The sequence below is a fragment of the Atta colombica genome, unplaced genomic scaffold (genome assembly GCF_001594045.1).
Source record: "Atta colombica isolate Treedump-2 unplaced genomic scaffold, Acol1.0 scaffold27, whole genome shotgun sequence".
NCBI lineage: Eukaryota > Metazoa > Arthropoda > Insecta > Hymenoptera > Formicidae > Atta > Atta colombica.
Genome location: NW_017259370.1, coordinates 2,266,251 through 2,280,408, shown reverse-complemented (window position 1 = coordinate 2,280,408; position 14,158 = coordinate 2,266,251). Strand labels below are relative to the sequence as shown.

The 14,158-nt window shown below is 37.6% G+C and overlaps 1 protein-coding gene across 1 annotated transcript in view; it reads left to right on the top strand.

Annotated features, from left to right (window-relative positions):
• Nucleotides 1-299: 299 nt before the first annotated feature.
• The window catches only part of LOC108689369 (myeloid zinc finger 1-like), a 19,425-nt gene continuing 5,566 nt past the window's right edge, over nucleotides 300-14,158 (top strand). Inside the window, exon 1 of the mRNA XM_018196105.1 lies at nucleotides 300-1,031. Coding sequence (XP_018051594.1) covers nucleotides 929-1,031 — 103 coding nt within the window. The 5' untranslated portion in view covers nucleotides 300-928. The remainder of the gene's footprint in view (nucleotides 1,032-14,158) is intronic.

Genomic DNA, 14,158 nt, shown 5'->3' with positions numbered 1-14,158 from the left:
GTAGTATCGTTTAGGTCAAACTGTATACACCTTCCTTCCGTCCTTCCTTTCCTAGGAAGTAGAGTCAAGTGAACCCACCAATGCCGCCGCCGCCGCCGCCGCCACCGCTACCCCACCGCGACTCGTTCCATGGCACCTTCTCCACTCTCGCGTCCTCTCCCGATATTCTCTACCATCCCAATCCCGAACCAGTCCAGAAATCCCCACTCTGATCGCGCGTGCACCGCGACGACGGAAGTGTGGCAACGCTGCAGAGCGCTCGCCAGTGTCTCGGTCTTGGCGAGTTACTCGGGGGGGCTCAGGCCGAGTCTACCGAGATTGTGTCTACCGGCGCGGGTAACCCGAAAGCGAGTGTGGCGAGGATTAAAGTCGCGGGCCGTTTCCCGGCATGCGAGATCGTCTCGCTGCTGTCTGAAGGCCGTACAAGAACGAACGTAGAACGGCGCGCCAACGATAAGAAAAGTTTCACGGCCGCGGATCTAGAAGAGGAAACTGACGACGACGACGACGACGACGACGACGACGACGACGACGACGACGACGACGACGACAAGAAGGACAACGACGACGACGACGACGACGACGACGACGACGACGACGACGAGAGAGAAATAGACAGGAGACGAAACAGCAGGAACGGCAGAAGAAAAAAGAAAAAAGAGGCGACGAAGAAGAAGAAGGAGGAGAAGGAGGAGGAGGAGGAGGAGGACGTATCGTCGCCGCGCGACAGCATAGCAAGAGCAGGAGCAAGCCGACGAGACCGGGCGCCGCGCCGCGCCGCGCGCTCTCGCACGTTGCCGTGCCGCGTTTTACTATATCGCGCCACACGCGCGTCGTGATCCGCGTACGCGCGCGTGAAACATACACGCGCATATTACATATTTATATGCATACACGGTGACCCGCGCGCGGAGATAATACAGTGTAAATGGCGCTCTCAGCGCAGAACCAGTCGACGTCGTACGTGAACTTGTATTACTCGATCGTCCAACGTGCGGCGACGCGCTACTTTAAGGAATATTACAACTCCGGTAAGTACCATCGTAACGCACGCACTCGCGTGTCTCACAGATACACGCACACGCACACATGTAGATTTTGTAAAAAGCGCACCGGGCAGAGACAGATTCGCCGGCGAGCACGGATAAGCGCGCGTCCGGCTTTGTATCATTTAGCGGCTGCCCTCCTCTTCTCTCTCCTCTTTTCCTCCCCCCCCCCTTCTCTCCTCCCTCGCCACGCTCGTCTGGTCCGTCGAATTTTATCCCTCATGTCTGCGACAGGCGCCGGTAGCCACCTGTGCGGCCACGTTTCGGCAAAACGCGACGTCATCGCGTGCGCCGCACCGTACACACGCGGTTTCGAATTTTCCCGCCGAACTCCCTTCTCGTTTTCTCCCCCCTCCCCCTCCCCCGACGTTCTGCACTCCGTCCATGACTCTCCGCCTCTCCGAAGATCCATTCAAACTCCGGTAATGTATAATTTCGATGATTTCGATCGCTCGATAGTGAATACGAGCGTGTGTGAATACGAGAATTTTTATTTCTGTACCTTCATACGTGGCACGTGATACCTCGTTTGGAAAATTGAAATTCGTTAAAACTCTGCTTTGATTTCAGTATCTATATTTTTCTCTCGCCGTATCTTTTATTCGAGTATCCTTTCTCTCTTTCTCTTTCTTTCTCTCTCTTTCTCTCACTCATCTCTCACCCCCTCCCTCTACTGCCTGTCCCCATGCTCGCGTGTGCACGTATGCATACCGGGACAGTTACACGATCCAACTATAACGCTCCGACGACTACAGGCAGAAGTGTTCTTCCGACTGCGATTAACAATGCTAGTTAGACACGTGTTCCGTGCAAAACTCGTGTGTGTCTGCGGTCGAACGCGTAGCTTGATTGAACGAGACAGTGTTTAATGTTGGAAGACCTAAAGGGAGAGAGGAAGAAAGAGAAAAACGAGAGAGAGAGAGAGAGAGAGAGAGAGAGAGAGGAGGAGGAGAAACGAAATGCGTGGGGTGAGACCAGAAATATCAAGGAGGACCTAAGAGTTTTGCTGTCCGTCGGTCAACGTCTAGTGTACGAAATTCTCTGCGCCCAACGTCAGACGGAGAGAGAAAAGTCGCGTGTTCGCGGTTGCTGCACGAGATGAAAACAAGCGAAAGCGTATAAGGAGAAAAGAGGGAGAAAGAGAGACGTAACTTACTACAAATCCCTCTCATGAGCACCGGCACTGTGCAAAATGATGTAGCAAAAGTTATATGAATCGGTTGGAACGTTAAGTGAGAACACGGCAAGACAGACGTATATCCAAGATCCTACGGCGAATGAATAAAAGAAACCGCAAAAAGTCAGAAACCAATTTGAGATAAACGCGAGACTAGTACAATTAAGTAATTCCACTGTAACAGTAAGCTTCGTGCTCTCAGAAACTAATCATAAAATTGGATCTTGAAATGATTAAATCTCTTTATTATGTAACACTTTGCTATGGAAGAAGGAGAATGTTAATTAATGTTCTGGAGCAAAATATATATTCGCGCTATGAATATCGATACGGAGGAAATGCAAAGAAAGTGATAGCGTTGATTGTATAAACTACTTTATTTAAACTGAATGTACAGCGTATCGCGCTTTAATAAGGGAATAATTTTAAAAGAGGAAAAAACCACACGAATACAGACCAAGACGTCGAGAAAAATAATCGTAGATTGGGTGTAATTACCCCCTCCCCCCCTCCTCTCCCCATCCACCCACCCTCCTCCTCCTAACACGTCTACTTGTGATAATTGTAATATAAATTAGACGGAAATTGATGATTAAATATACTGACGAATCCACGTGTGATTTAAAGGATGAAACACAGCGTTGTTAGACATTATATAGCTTATTACACAGGTATGCATCATCAATTAAATATTTGTAGTAGATATAAAAAAGCGCGAGAAGTTCTCGAAGAGGCGCATCAGTATTTTTAATGGCATACAGGAGAACATTATTCATAAACATTATAACTGAAAATTCTTTTGAAATGATTTGATACATTGATAAATGATAAAACAAGACAAAAACAGTTAATTAAGTTGTAATAGCATTATCCTGTATGTCAGTTTATAGTCAATTATTTACAATATCGTTTGCGGTAACGATAACTATACGATTGATCGTCGTTCATCATTGATTCATGATTGTATCTTGTAATTATCCGAAATATATAAAATTAAATTAATTTGTTACTGACATGATTACCAGCTACATTTTGCGATAATTAAACGTTCCAGCAAATATTTGTTATTAACGCAATACGGACCATTTGCTCGAACTCACTATTTATTGCTTCGAAATAACATACGAATGGCAGATGAATTGATATAATGTGACGAGCATCGCAGTTTGTACAAAATATTCCTTTCTTCTCGAGTGAGACAAGAAGGCACAGGAAAGGAAAGGAGAGAGTTACGTGATGATATATACGCGAGACACAATCACGTAATATCCACCGCGCCGTTTGGGTCATCTAATCGGTCTTCAATTTATCGCGGCGAGCAAAGTGACGAAACGCACAAAACGATAAGTTTCCGAGCTACCCTCCGACGCGACGGTCTAAACTGTAAACCTTCTCACAGATGTACACAGTAGAATCAATCTAGAAGGGAAATAATCCAATTGTCGTTTCGTCCTCCGACTCATAGCGACGTAATTCAGCGGTAAGACAACATACGAGGCGCATATCGAACTCTTCGTATTATTCAACGGATTCGTCGGACCAGTCCTGGAATTGGCTTTTTCTCACAAAACGGAAACTCAATGTGACGCTGCAACTATCTTACTAACTTTTTAATATTCAACTTTAAATATCTTCGAAGTACTAAACCCTGAATCAAAACTTCCTTCAAGTTTCATTTACAAAAAGGAAATATCTTATCGTCTAATTTTATCACTGAAAATTCCCCCTCGCCCCATTCATCGCGAGTATTACACATGTTTATGTCTCATTAAAAGTCAATCGAGTCGCGAACAACTATCGTGGAACTTGGAACTTGGCGAGGGACGCGATCTTTTCAAGCGCGCCTAATGCGAAACGTTCCAAGTCTATGAATTCGATATTCTACCTTTTCGAAAGATGACAATCGCACATGACACTCTTATCGAAAGTTTTATCGGTAAAGGAGACGGATTTATTTGGAGCGGCTCGACAATGAAAACCTGTTGTGATCACGCGGTTGCACTTGCGCCGCGGCGCGACTCCACACCGATCGAGGCGCGTTGCCTGGTCAAGGTGAGCGTCGTCGACCGAGGACTCTCGTGATCGTGCTCTTTGTGACCGAGAAATGCAACGCCGACAATCATGAGTGAGTGCGTCCCGCGCGGCCTATGGCAGCGAGTTTCAGCCGAGGGCGAGTTATCATTCAACGGAAGGTCGATGACGGAGGGTGTTTTCCAGCAAGAGATACGATAGATGTAACACAGTGAATCGTTACATCCTTATTTGCCGATGTTAAACAAAGATGAAAGTATAGTGAAAGAAAAGATTGGCTGCTGCAGTAAATTTGATGGTAAAATATGGCATAGTATTTTTAATTGGTTGCAACAGCCAATTTTTGATTGCTGCAGTAAATTGTTGGTTGTGTTAACCTATCCGCAATGTCAGTATAGGATTTCGATTTGGCTAACTCAATCAAAAATTGGTTGCTACAACTAATTAAAATTATACGCCATATTTAATCATCTAATTTGCTGCATTATAACAACCAATCTTTTCTTTCAGTGCGTTACACTGTCTCTTGCTGGAAAACGGCAGGAAACAATCGCGCTTGTCTGAATTATGATGTAAAAAGGAAGGTGTAACATTGCGCGTAACGGCGATAGCAATACCGACAACAAATCAAATTTGCCCCAAATTACGTTTTCCTGCGTATCCCTGAGTCGAAATTTTTATCTACTTTCAATCTTTTAACCTCCTCAAATCTTTTAAACTTGTTTTGATACTTAAATAATTAAATAGAACTTCTTTATTTAACTTTCTATTACTTAATTTACAGCTTCTACACTGAAAGAAAAAATTGGCTGTTACAGCAGATTAGATGGTATAAAATATATATATAGCATAGCATTTTTAATTGGCTGCTATTGAACCAATTGAAAATGCCATGCCATATTCAGTCAATCTTTTCTTTCAGTGTACTAGAAAACTTTTTTTAATCCATAAAAATAGGAAATTTTTCAATAACTGCCATTTACAGGCTCAACGAAGCTCAATATTCATTTGATTAAAATCTATTATAAATCTTTAGAGTCTACATATGACTATCTAAAATTAAGATTCAAAGTGAAGCAAAATTTCGACTCAGGTAGAAATAATAGTGTTAGTATACTGGAACAGCCAATCATATTCGACCAGAAATTCATTCTTCAACCGCGCATCAATATGAATGGTACACCTTTCTTTTTACATCGCGATCTGAATTGCCACCGCAATGATCTTTCTCCGATCGAACTCTTATTCCGGTCGATTCGAATATTTATCTATCATTGCATTCATTTGTCATTTCTATTATGTAGTCGCGAAAGTGAAGATTTAATTGTTGAGAGGAAACTGTTTAACGCGCGCGGACTTGAAAAATACCGCGTCGGGTCGCGAAGGGCTAATCTGATTTCCACGAATTCTACTCGATAAATCGCTTTCGTAAACATGCCCTAGCCGAAGGACGTAGCCGCCGCGGCGACGATTTCAAACACAGCGAGAGTCCCTGGCGCGATTATATTTGTGACGGGGAAATATAGACTTAACGCGCATTGCTAGAAAGAGACGGATTGCCTATTTAGATATGCCATTTTGATAAGAATGCTGGTGAAAATTTAGTATGTGTCGGACTGCATGCGTCAAATCGACCTTATGCATTTTCAACAATTGGCGCATGTAAAAATAGCCACAAAATTGCCACAAAATTGAAAATCAAGGAAATATCAGGAGAATTGGAAACGGTCATGGAAATTAGAGAAAAGTCAGGGAATTTTCGGGAAAATTAAAATTCTTTCATAAAAGTTTGACATGTGCGTACATCACATCTATGCAGATTTGAAATACTTTCAACTTAATAATTAAATGCAAGTATCAGCAACATTATTAATGGTAATATTTACATCGCTCTATTAAATTGCACTCTCAACAAAATATTTGACGGTTTCCAAATTAGGATGAAAATACAAAAAATTCAAAATATTATTGAAAGTCAGAAGAAATCATAAAATTTTATCTGCAATGGAAATCAGGGAAAAGTTATAGAATTTGTGGCAATCCTGAAAAACTTTCTTAATTTATAGCATTAAATTATCGGCAGTAAATTTGCACGTAATGTACATGAACTATAATTCCAAATTTCTTTTCGGGAACATTTTGTAACCGCGATAAAAATAGTGTATTTAGGAAAGGGGCATTAGATATCGATAATAACGTTCAACGTAAATAAATCACGTTAATACGGAGAACTCACAGTGAGTATAAATCGCAATAACTTCGCCGCGCTGCACCGATAATAATTATTATATTGTCTTAACGATCACGTGAATATCTTAATCGCGCGATATACTTGGTATCGCGTTAAAGCGAACGATCATAATCGCAAACTATCGTTATATTCTGCAGCGCTTACGCAGCGTAGTTTATGTTGAGAAAATCAGTCATACTTCCAATTAAATAACTCGTAAAACAGTCATCAAAGTGTGGCGCAGACAACTCTAACAATAAATGCGGCTGTGATTATTTTCATTATTATTATTATATAAACGCATATTTAAACTAATCTTGTAGATATTAGATGTTCATACCATTCAAATGCAGTCGTCTTTCGAAGAAGATATTTCTTTCAAGATATTTTTAAAATCCATATTCTTATCATTGTTTTCTTTGGAATCTTGGAAATAACGATCATTATAGATGAATATTGTCATTTTCAATGTGTCAAGTGTAATCCCACCAGGTCTAGCATTATACGGAGTTACGACGACATAATGCCTCCTAAGATTTCTCTCCAATGGGTTTTACATAAAGTGCAAGTTGTAAAGCTCGTAAATATTTGTGCGCGTCCGCGCAAGTCAAAGTCACGTTTTAGCTAGGAATTAGTACTGGAAGATTCAATCTGGAAGATTCAATCTTCAAATTCTCAAAGATGATCGACATTCAGAGTTTGACAAGGTGGGTCCAACCCAATAAAACCCGGTGAGTTTTATTGGACCCACTAAAAGAATCTACTTAAATAAATCCAATAAGTCTAATTAAAATTTAATAATAGCATAAATAAATCATGTAATATAAATTAATATAAATAAAAATAATTTAATATTATAAATGAATTGTAAATAAAATAAGAAAAAGAAGACATAATAAAACTAAATTTAAATTTGTTTTGAATAAAAATGTATTTTGTATTTTAATTTCAATCATGATTTATATTATTATTAGATCCCAAAAAAACGATAAACATTTATTTATTAAATTATAACGTATACAATTTATGATTTTTCAAAAATGCTTTTTCTTTAAAAAATTCACAAAAAAATCTATTATAAATAACAAATATTTCGAGATTTCATGATAAAGCTTTTTTTCGATTTTAGAAAATTAAAAAAAATTGTTTAATTTAATTTACTTTTAGTTTTAATTTTCATCCTTCAAATAGTAATTGAGGGGATGAGTGGAATAAAAGTAAATTATAAAATCTTGATATTAATAAAAATTAAAATAATTTGCTACTTTTTTATTATACACAAATAAGTACAATAATATGAATTGATGTAATGTCTTTAAGAAGTTATATGTTACAATACTTCTCTATTAGGATTAATATTACATGAAAAAGCTAATTACCTAAATAGAATTGTGGAAAGAGAGCCTAAACAAAATTGTGCCTTTATTTCGCCCATCCCCTCAATTGTAAATAGTAAACATAAATTGTATTAAAAATTGTATTTATATTTTTTTAACAAATTTATAAAAAAAACTATACGTAACAAACATTTTAAGACATCATCACGTGATGGAATTATTTTTTGTCAAAAAAATGATCGGACTCAAAGACTGATTGATTTGGCATAGAAATAGAATACTTCTTATATAAATATATGTGCGTGTATATTCCATTAATTAAGAAATTTAATTTAATTTAATTGAAATTAATTCATATAATATAATTATATTATATTGAATAGTAAATCTTGCGAATCATTAATATTGGATTATAAAGAATAAAAATACATTTTTTTTTTTAAACCTGGAAAAACCCAATAAAATCCTAAAAAACCCGTCTGGGTCAGGTTTTTTTTTCAAAACCCGAGTTTTTTCAAACTCTGTCGACATTACTGCGAGGAATGAAAATTGCGGAAAACATTAATCTCTGAACTTTTTTTTTCATCAAAAGTTTCCTTCTTTCCACCAGATACATTTGCGTCGCGAGATAATCATGACATAATGCGATAAAATCGTAAGATGCAACACCGAGACATGTATCGCGTGATACGATAGAAAGAAAATATTTTATTATACACACAAAGCATATATCGACAGCATTCTTTTTTCGCGCATTGGGATTTCTAATCGTAACGTGTAATATGAAATACAGTGAAACATTGTGCGATACGATATAAGAAATACATTGTACAAAGATTGTAATTGTTTGCTGAAGATGCTCCGTACTTCGAATCGCTCCAACAAATATGAGTCATTTTTATTGAATAGCGAGAAGAGAGAGCGCGAAAACGAGAGAAAGAGAGAGAGAGAAAGAGTGAGAGAGGAAAAGAGAGGCGAAGAGAGGAAGCACCGAAGTCGCGCGTGCATTCGGAAAATAAACGCGTCGACGAGTTTATCGTTTGACTTCTGGCGATAAAAGAGCGATCATTGCTCCGTATCATTCGTAATATAAGAATTAATGCAAACGAGCTGGCTCGCGTGTAGAAAATCCGTGATCTGCCGTATTCAATCTACTATTGGTATATAATAATTATAGATGCGTACGCTTGGTTGCCTACTTTATCTTTGTAAATGGCGGATTAATGGTATAACGTGACAAAAATATAGTAAATTACAATATCCAGTCAGTGATTACGTTAAAAAACTTTCCGTCTAAATGATATATGCGGCCGATGAAATCGACTCGTGAATCTGTGAATGGATCTACGATGATTATGAATGTTTATATTCTGTCGACCGTGTCGGCTTTATAAATTATGCATTAAATTTATAAAAAAATAAAATCATATTTAATTTGCTACGTCTGATATTGCTGTATATTATTTTGATGAAACACTTTACCCAAATAATTAATGTCGCAGTGCTTCATGTCAACATATTGGAATTAAATAAATAAGTAGATAAATGTGACTAATGAAATCAATTGAAATATTTTATCTCGGTTGTCCAAACTTTATAAATTATATATTAATATATAAAAAATTACGAGGTGGAATCACGTTTGATTATAACCACGCTGTTTTAACTTTTTCACTTAAGCAATTAATATCGCGACAACACAGCGAAGCTAAATAGAGTAATAAATATATTCAAACGGAAATGTTTTTAATTGGATCGTTATCAGATTACTAACTGCGAGACGCGACAGGACACGTCGGTTTCACGCACGTTTCGCGATATTTGCGCAAATCCGCGGTAGTCTTGGATGTGAGCGCGCGAATTGTTTTATAAGGCAGAAATAATATACTCTGTGAGTGCATTCGAGCATCCGTCAAAAATATCGCGGTAACAATAGCGAAAGAAAAAAAATATATCCGACGTTTCGACTTCGTCAATGCGTGCACTACACTCTCGAGCTAACAGCGGGCGTATTTCGTTTCTGTCTATTTTTCTGAAAACAAACATTCGATCTGACGAGCTGAATAACGCCAATGGAACACTAGGAAAGGACCACTCGTTTCTGGAGCACTCTTCGGAGCGCCATCGCGGAAAGTTATGTTTTTGTTGCGCCCGTTTCGTTTTTTGCCACCCCCACATACGACCGCCGCGCGAGGGAGGTCCCTTGAACGGTTCGATAGGAATATGGGCCGCAGGTATTTCCTCTGACATTCGATAAATAGCGGCCGATGTTTGCTTTCGCAAATGAATGCCCTCTCCCTTGCACACTTGCAAGAGCCTCACACTTTTAATTTTTAATTCATACCGTATGGATATGTTATATAGGCGGCAAGTCCAAATGTAGAAATTGCATGATGCAAAACATTGAGATTTATGGAAATATATAGAAATCTTACACATAAAAGTCGATTTATAAAAACTGAACGTATTATTATATAAAGGTAGAAGTCGTGTTACTTAGTGATATTTTCGTGATTCAACATCGCGTACAATAGATTGACGTAATTGCCAAGTCGAAGTGCTTAGAACAGCAATCAATAAGATATCGAGACGAGGCAGAAATCATCCTCGTAATTTATACGCAACTCCCACGCGAAATGCACATTGCCGCTGCGGCGCACCGTCTCTTCTTTTCTACAAGAACGCAAGGGAAATGATAGCACGTATGGCGTTATATCGCGAATATTATAACCTTTGTGAATCTCCTCCGTGATCATATTTATCACTCGTTCTTTTGTTGGCACAAATCCATAAATTAATGTATAAAGCCACTTCATTAAAATAGTGTCGTGACATATCATACTTTTAAAAACGTGAGATGTATCGATAATAAGACACATTTGTATTTATAGGCATCGAACAACATAGAGCGCGAGCCAACATTGCAGATGCTTAAATCAATCGGAAAAAAGAATTTTACAAATTGATCACTAATCAAAGAATGCTTCAAAGCACTTGCAGGTGAAGGTAAATCACACCCAGAAAAAGATACGTGAGATGATATGCTTCTGTTTATTTGCGCCACGAAAACAATATGTCAAAAATCTGAAAATCCAAAGGAGTGTTAGTACGAAAACAATTCAACAGACTGAAAACTCGAGAATTCCGATTTTCGAGAATTCAAGGAGGAAGAAATGTGAATTTTTTTACTTGATGTCTGACGAGGCACACTTTGTTTTATCTGTGGATTATTATAAAGTATGTCGCGGGCTTCTGCCAGTGTAAAACTTGACTAATACTATATATCAGGTTTTCTCCTTTGATATTTTCTTTTATTGTACGCATATCAGCAGCGCCTTCACTTTGAGTCCACAAAGTCGCTTTCACCTGTTCAATTAAGTCCTCGCTTTCGACCAAAGACACTCTAGTTATTTCGCGATTTTGTCAGGTACGAGGTAGAGGAGGTCGAGTTTTCTTTCTCACTTTTCTTGTCTAATTTACGGCACCGTTAAGACGGGCCGGAAGCCAGTGCAATCCGCGTAAAAATAATCGGCTCAATCGCCAGTTTTATTTCCTCTTAGTTACATTACAAATCCAGTGATCATTAACTCTAATTATCATTAATTTACGACACGACGCAAAAATCGAGTTGTCTAGACTCGTCAGAAGTGACTTCGTACGAATCTCAATTTTTTTCTTTTTCCTTGACGTACTTTAGCCATCACTTTATCGACGTATAAATGAAGCAAAAGCTCATTATTAAATCATTATCAAATTTTAATGTTGTAAAAGGGGGAAAAATAAATTCTCTCTCTCTCTCTCTCTCTCTCTCTCTGAGTTTGAAAATTGACGCATTCCACACTTCTGTTTCTAGTATAGGAGATTGACCTAATCGAAATTATACCGGTTTTCATTGTCGCGGTGCAAGTTTTTTCGATTGTTTGCTTGGAACAAAGCGCGATTCCCACCACTGGGCGAATCGACGGGATCGACCCGGCGACTTAAATCTGCGAGCCGCCGCGGCAGGAAAAATCTTTAAAAATGCCCCGACGAAAAAAGCGCGCATGTGCAGCCACGAGCCATCTCTCTTCCCTTGCTCCTCTTTCTCGCCTCCTACTACCGATGCGCTACAGTCCTCCCGGCTTCGCTTTATGCGTTCCTCGCAGCCAAAACAAATCGTAAAGACGCCTGGTGGAGTGCAATCCCATGCTTATTATCGAAAAATCAATGATATCAGCATTGGCGACTTTTCTCAAACACGAAATACCATTTCATGAACAACAATATCCTGCGATAGAAGAAGAATTTTATGTTTTTACAGTGTGTTTCCGTATCTCGTTTCCCTAATAATAAGTTGGTATTTCCAAACTATTGATATAGGAGATTTTTTTCAATAAAAAAAGATCCTACATCAATTTTATTAAAGGCTCCGTTTTCAAAATATCAAGGAAAGAAGGAATAAGAAACTAATCATAGGTAGATTATGTGTGTCCGATTTCTTATCAATCTTTTTTTACTTTTTTCGATTACACACTTGAAACTTAATATACATTATCCTTTATATCTTGTACGTGTTGTACAATTTTGTTCTATAATGTTTCCTCTTAACAATTATGTCTCCATTCTCTCTTCTTTTATTGGAAAGCTCGTGTAATTTCTATCAAGATTTCTTTCCGATTTTTGTTGATACAAGTGTTGCTAGTCTAGCCAAGTGTCTCTTGATATCCTTACTTTGACTTGAAGTGAAATATTGATACCACGAGAAATATTGATTGCAAACGCAACAACATACGATATTTAAGATTGTCACTAAAATAGTTTGTCTGTTATGTTTTAATTTAGTTTCGAGTGAACGAAAGTTGAATGAAAGTAACAAATTTAGTAAAAAGTAATTTGAGTGATTCACTTTTTATATATCTATCAGGATATATTTATAAGTTGTTGAAATAGTGCGCGGTGTTAGGATTTATAGCTCACCCTATAAGACTTGAGTGATAAACCGGTCCGAATGAACAAAACGTCATTCAGCAGAGATTCCTCGACATACATATTTCCCGTTCTAATCGTCTGTATAATAATGCAACACTGTTGAACAAATATCTCATTTTAACTTGCTGGCTATTCTTACCGAATTTCGATGCAGATTTAAATTCCATTGACAGAATTTGGAAGTTGGAATTTTTGATTATTGTAACAATCAAAAATTGACCCACAACACAGAATACACACTTTTTTTCTATTTATATTATTACTACTATTTATTTATTATTTATTTATTACTACTATTTATTTTATACTATTACTAGCCTATTTATTTTATTAAATTTAAGCATTTATGTTTAAGTATTTGTATTATTGAAATTTTAAGCTTTGCGTTCGTTTGAGAATAACTCGTAAGCAAAGAGAATAAGGAGGAACAAAAGTAAGAACAACTCTCCGTAACACTCTCCAATGATATATCCATTTGTAAGTGTAACTCTCAAGAGTGACTCTCGACGGTATTTCTTTCAAATGAACAGTAGCCGCTTGTCTTTATGTGATTTGTGAAACATAACGCGCATCAAAATCAACTTCGAGAGCTTACGATTGCTTAGTTGGTAAAGTTATAAGTGGATCGCGTCTCTCATTAAAGCTCAGTCGGACTGTAGCAAAACTTGAAGTTCGTATCAACGCTTGCCAATGTTTATCCACGCAAATGCAAGAGAAAATCGGAAGAACAATCTGACATTTCTTTAATGCAATTTAGTATTAAGAACATTTCTTGAATAACTTGACACTGGGAAAGATTCTCGCGCTACGATGGAGAGAAAACTAATTTTTATCTTTGTTTCTTTTTTATAGTCTTTGTAAGTATTAACCTTCCGCGTTTGAATAATTGACCGAGTGAAGTATTATTACTTATTATTACTCTCGTTATTATCATTGTGAATTGTCGCATGGAATATTTTTAAAAAATTGTATTTATCTAAATTACAATTTTTTCTAATTTTTTTTACAAAAATAAAATTTTGGAGCAAACGAAAAAATCATTACTTTCTATTAATTAAACTTTTAGTGTCTTTGATGTTTTTATCTTAATTATCAACTTCCGTAAAATGCACTTGTGGCTTACAAAAACTTCTTGTGAGATTTCTTTTTACACGATATAGCTAATGACTTCCTGGATGCGAAGGAAATTTGGACGATTGCTCCGGGATTCTGGATGTAATTAAGTGTTACCGGACGGAGATTGAGTTTAATGAGACGTAACGTCGCTTTGATAATATAACTTAATGAATTTCTCGAAATAAATCGGTTTTAGAAACTGATTAATGAATATATTGTAATTTTTTCTAATACAGGAATATGTATATATTTT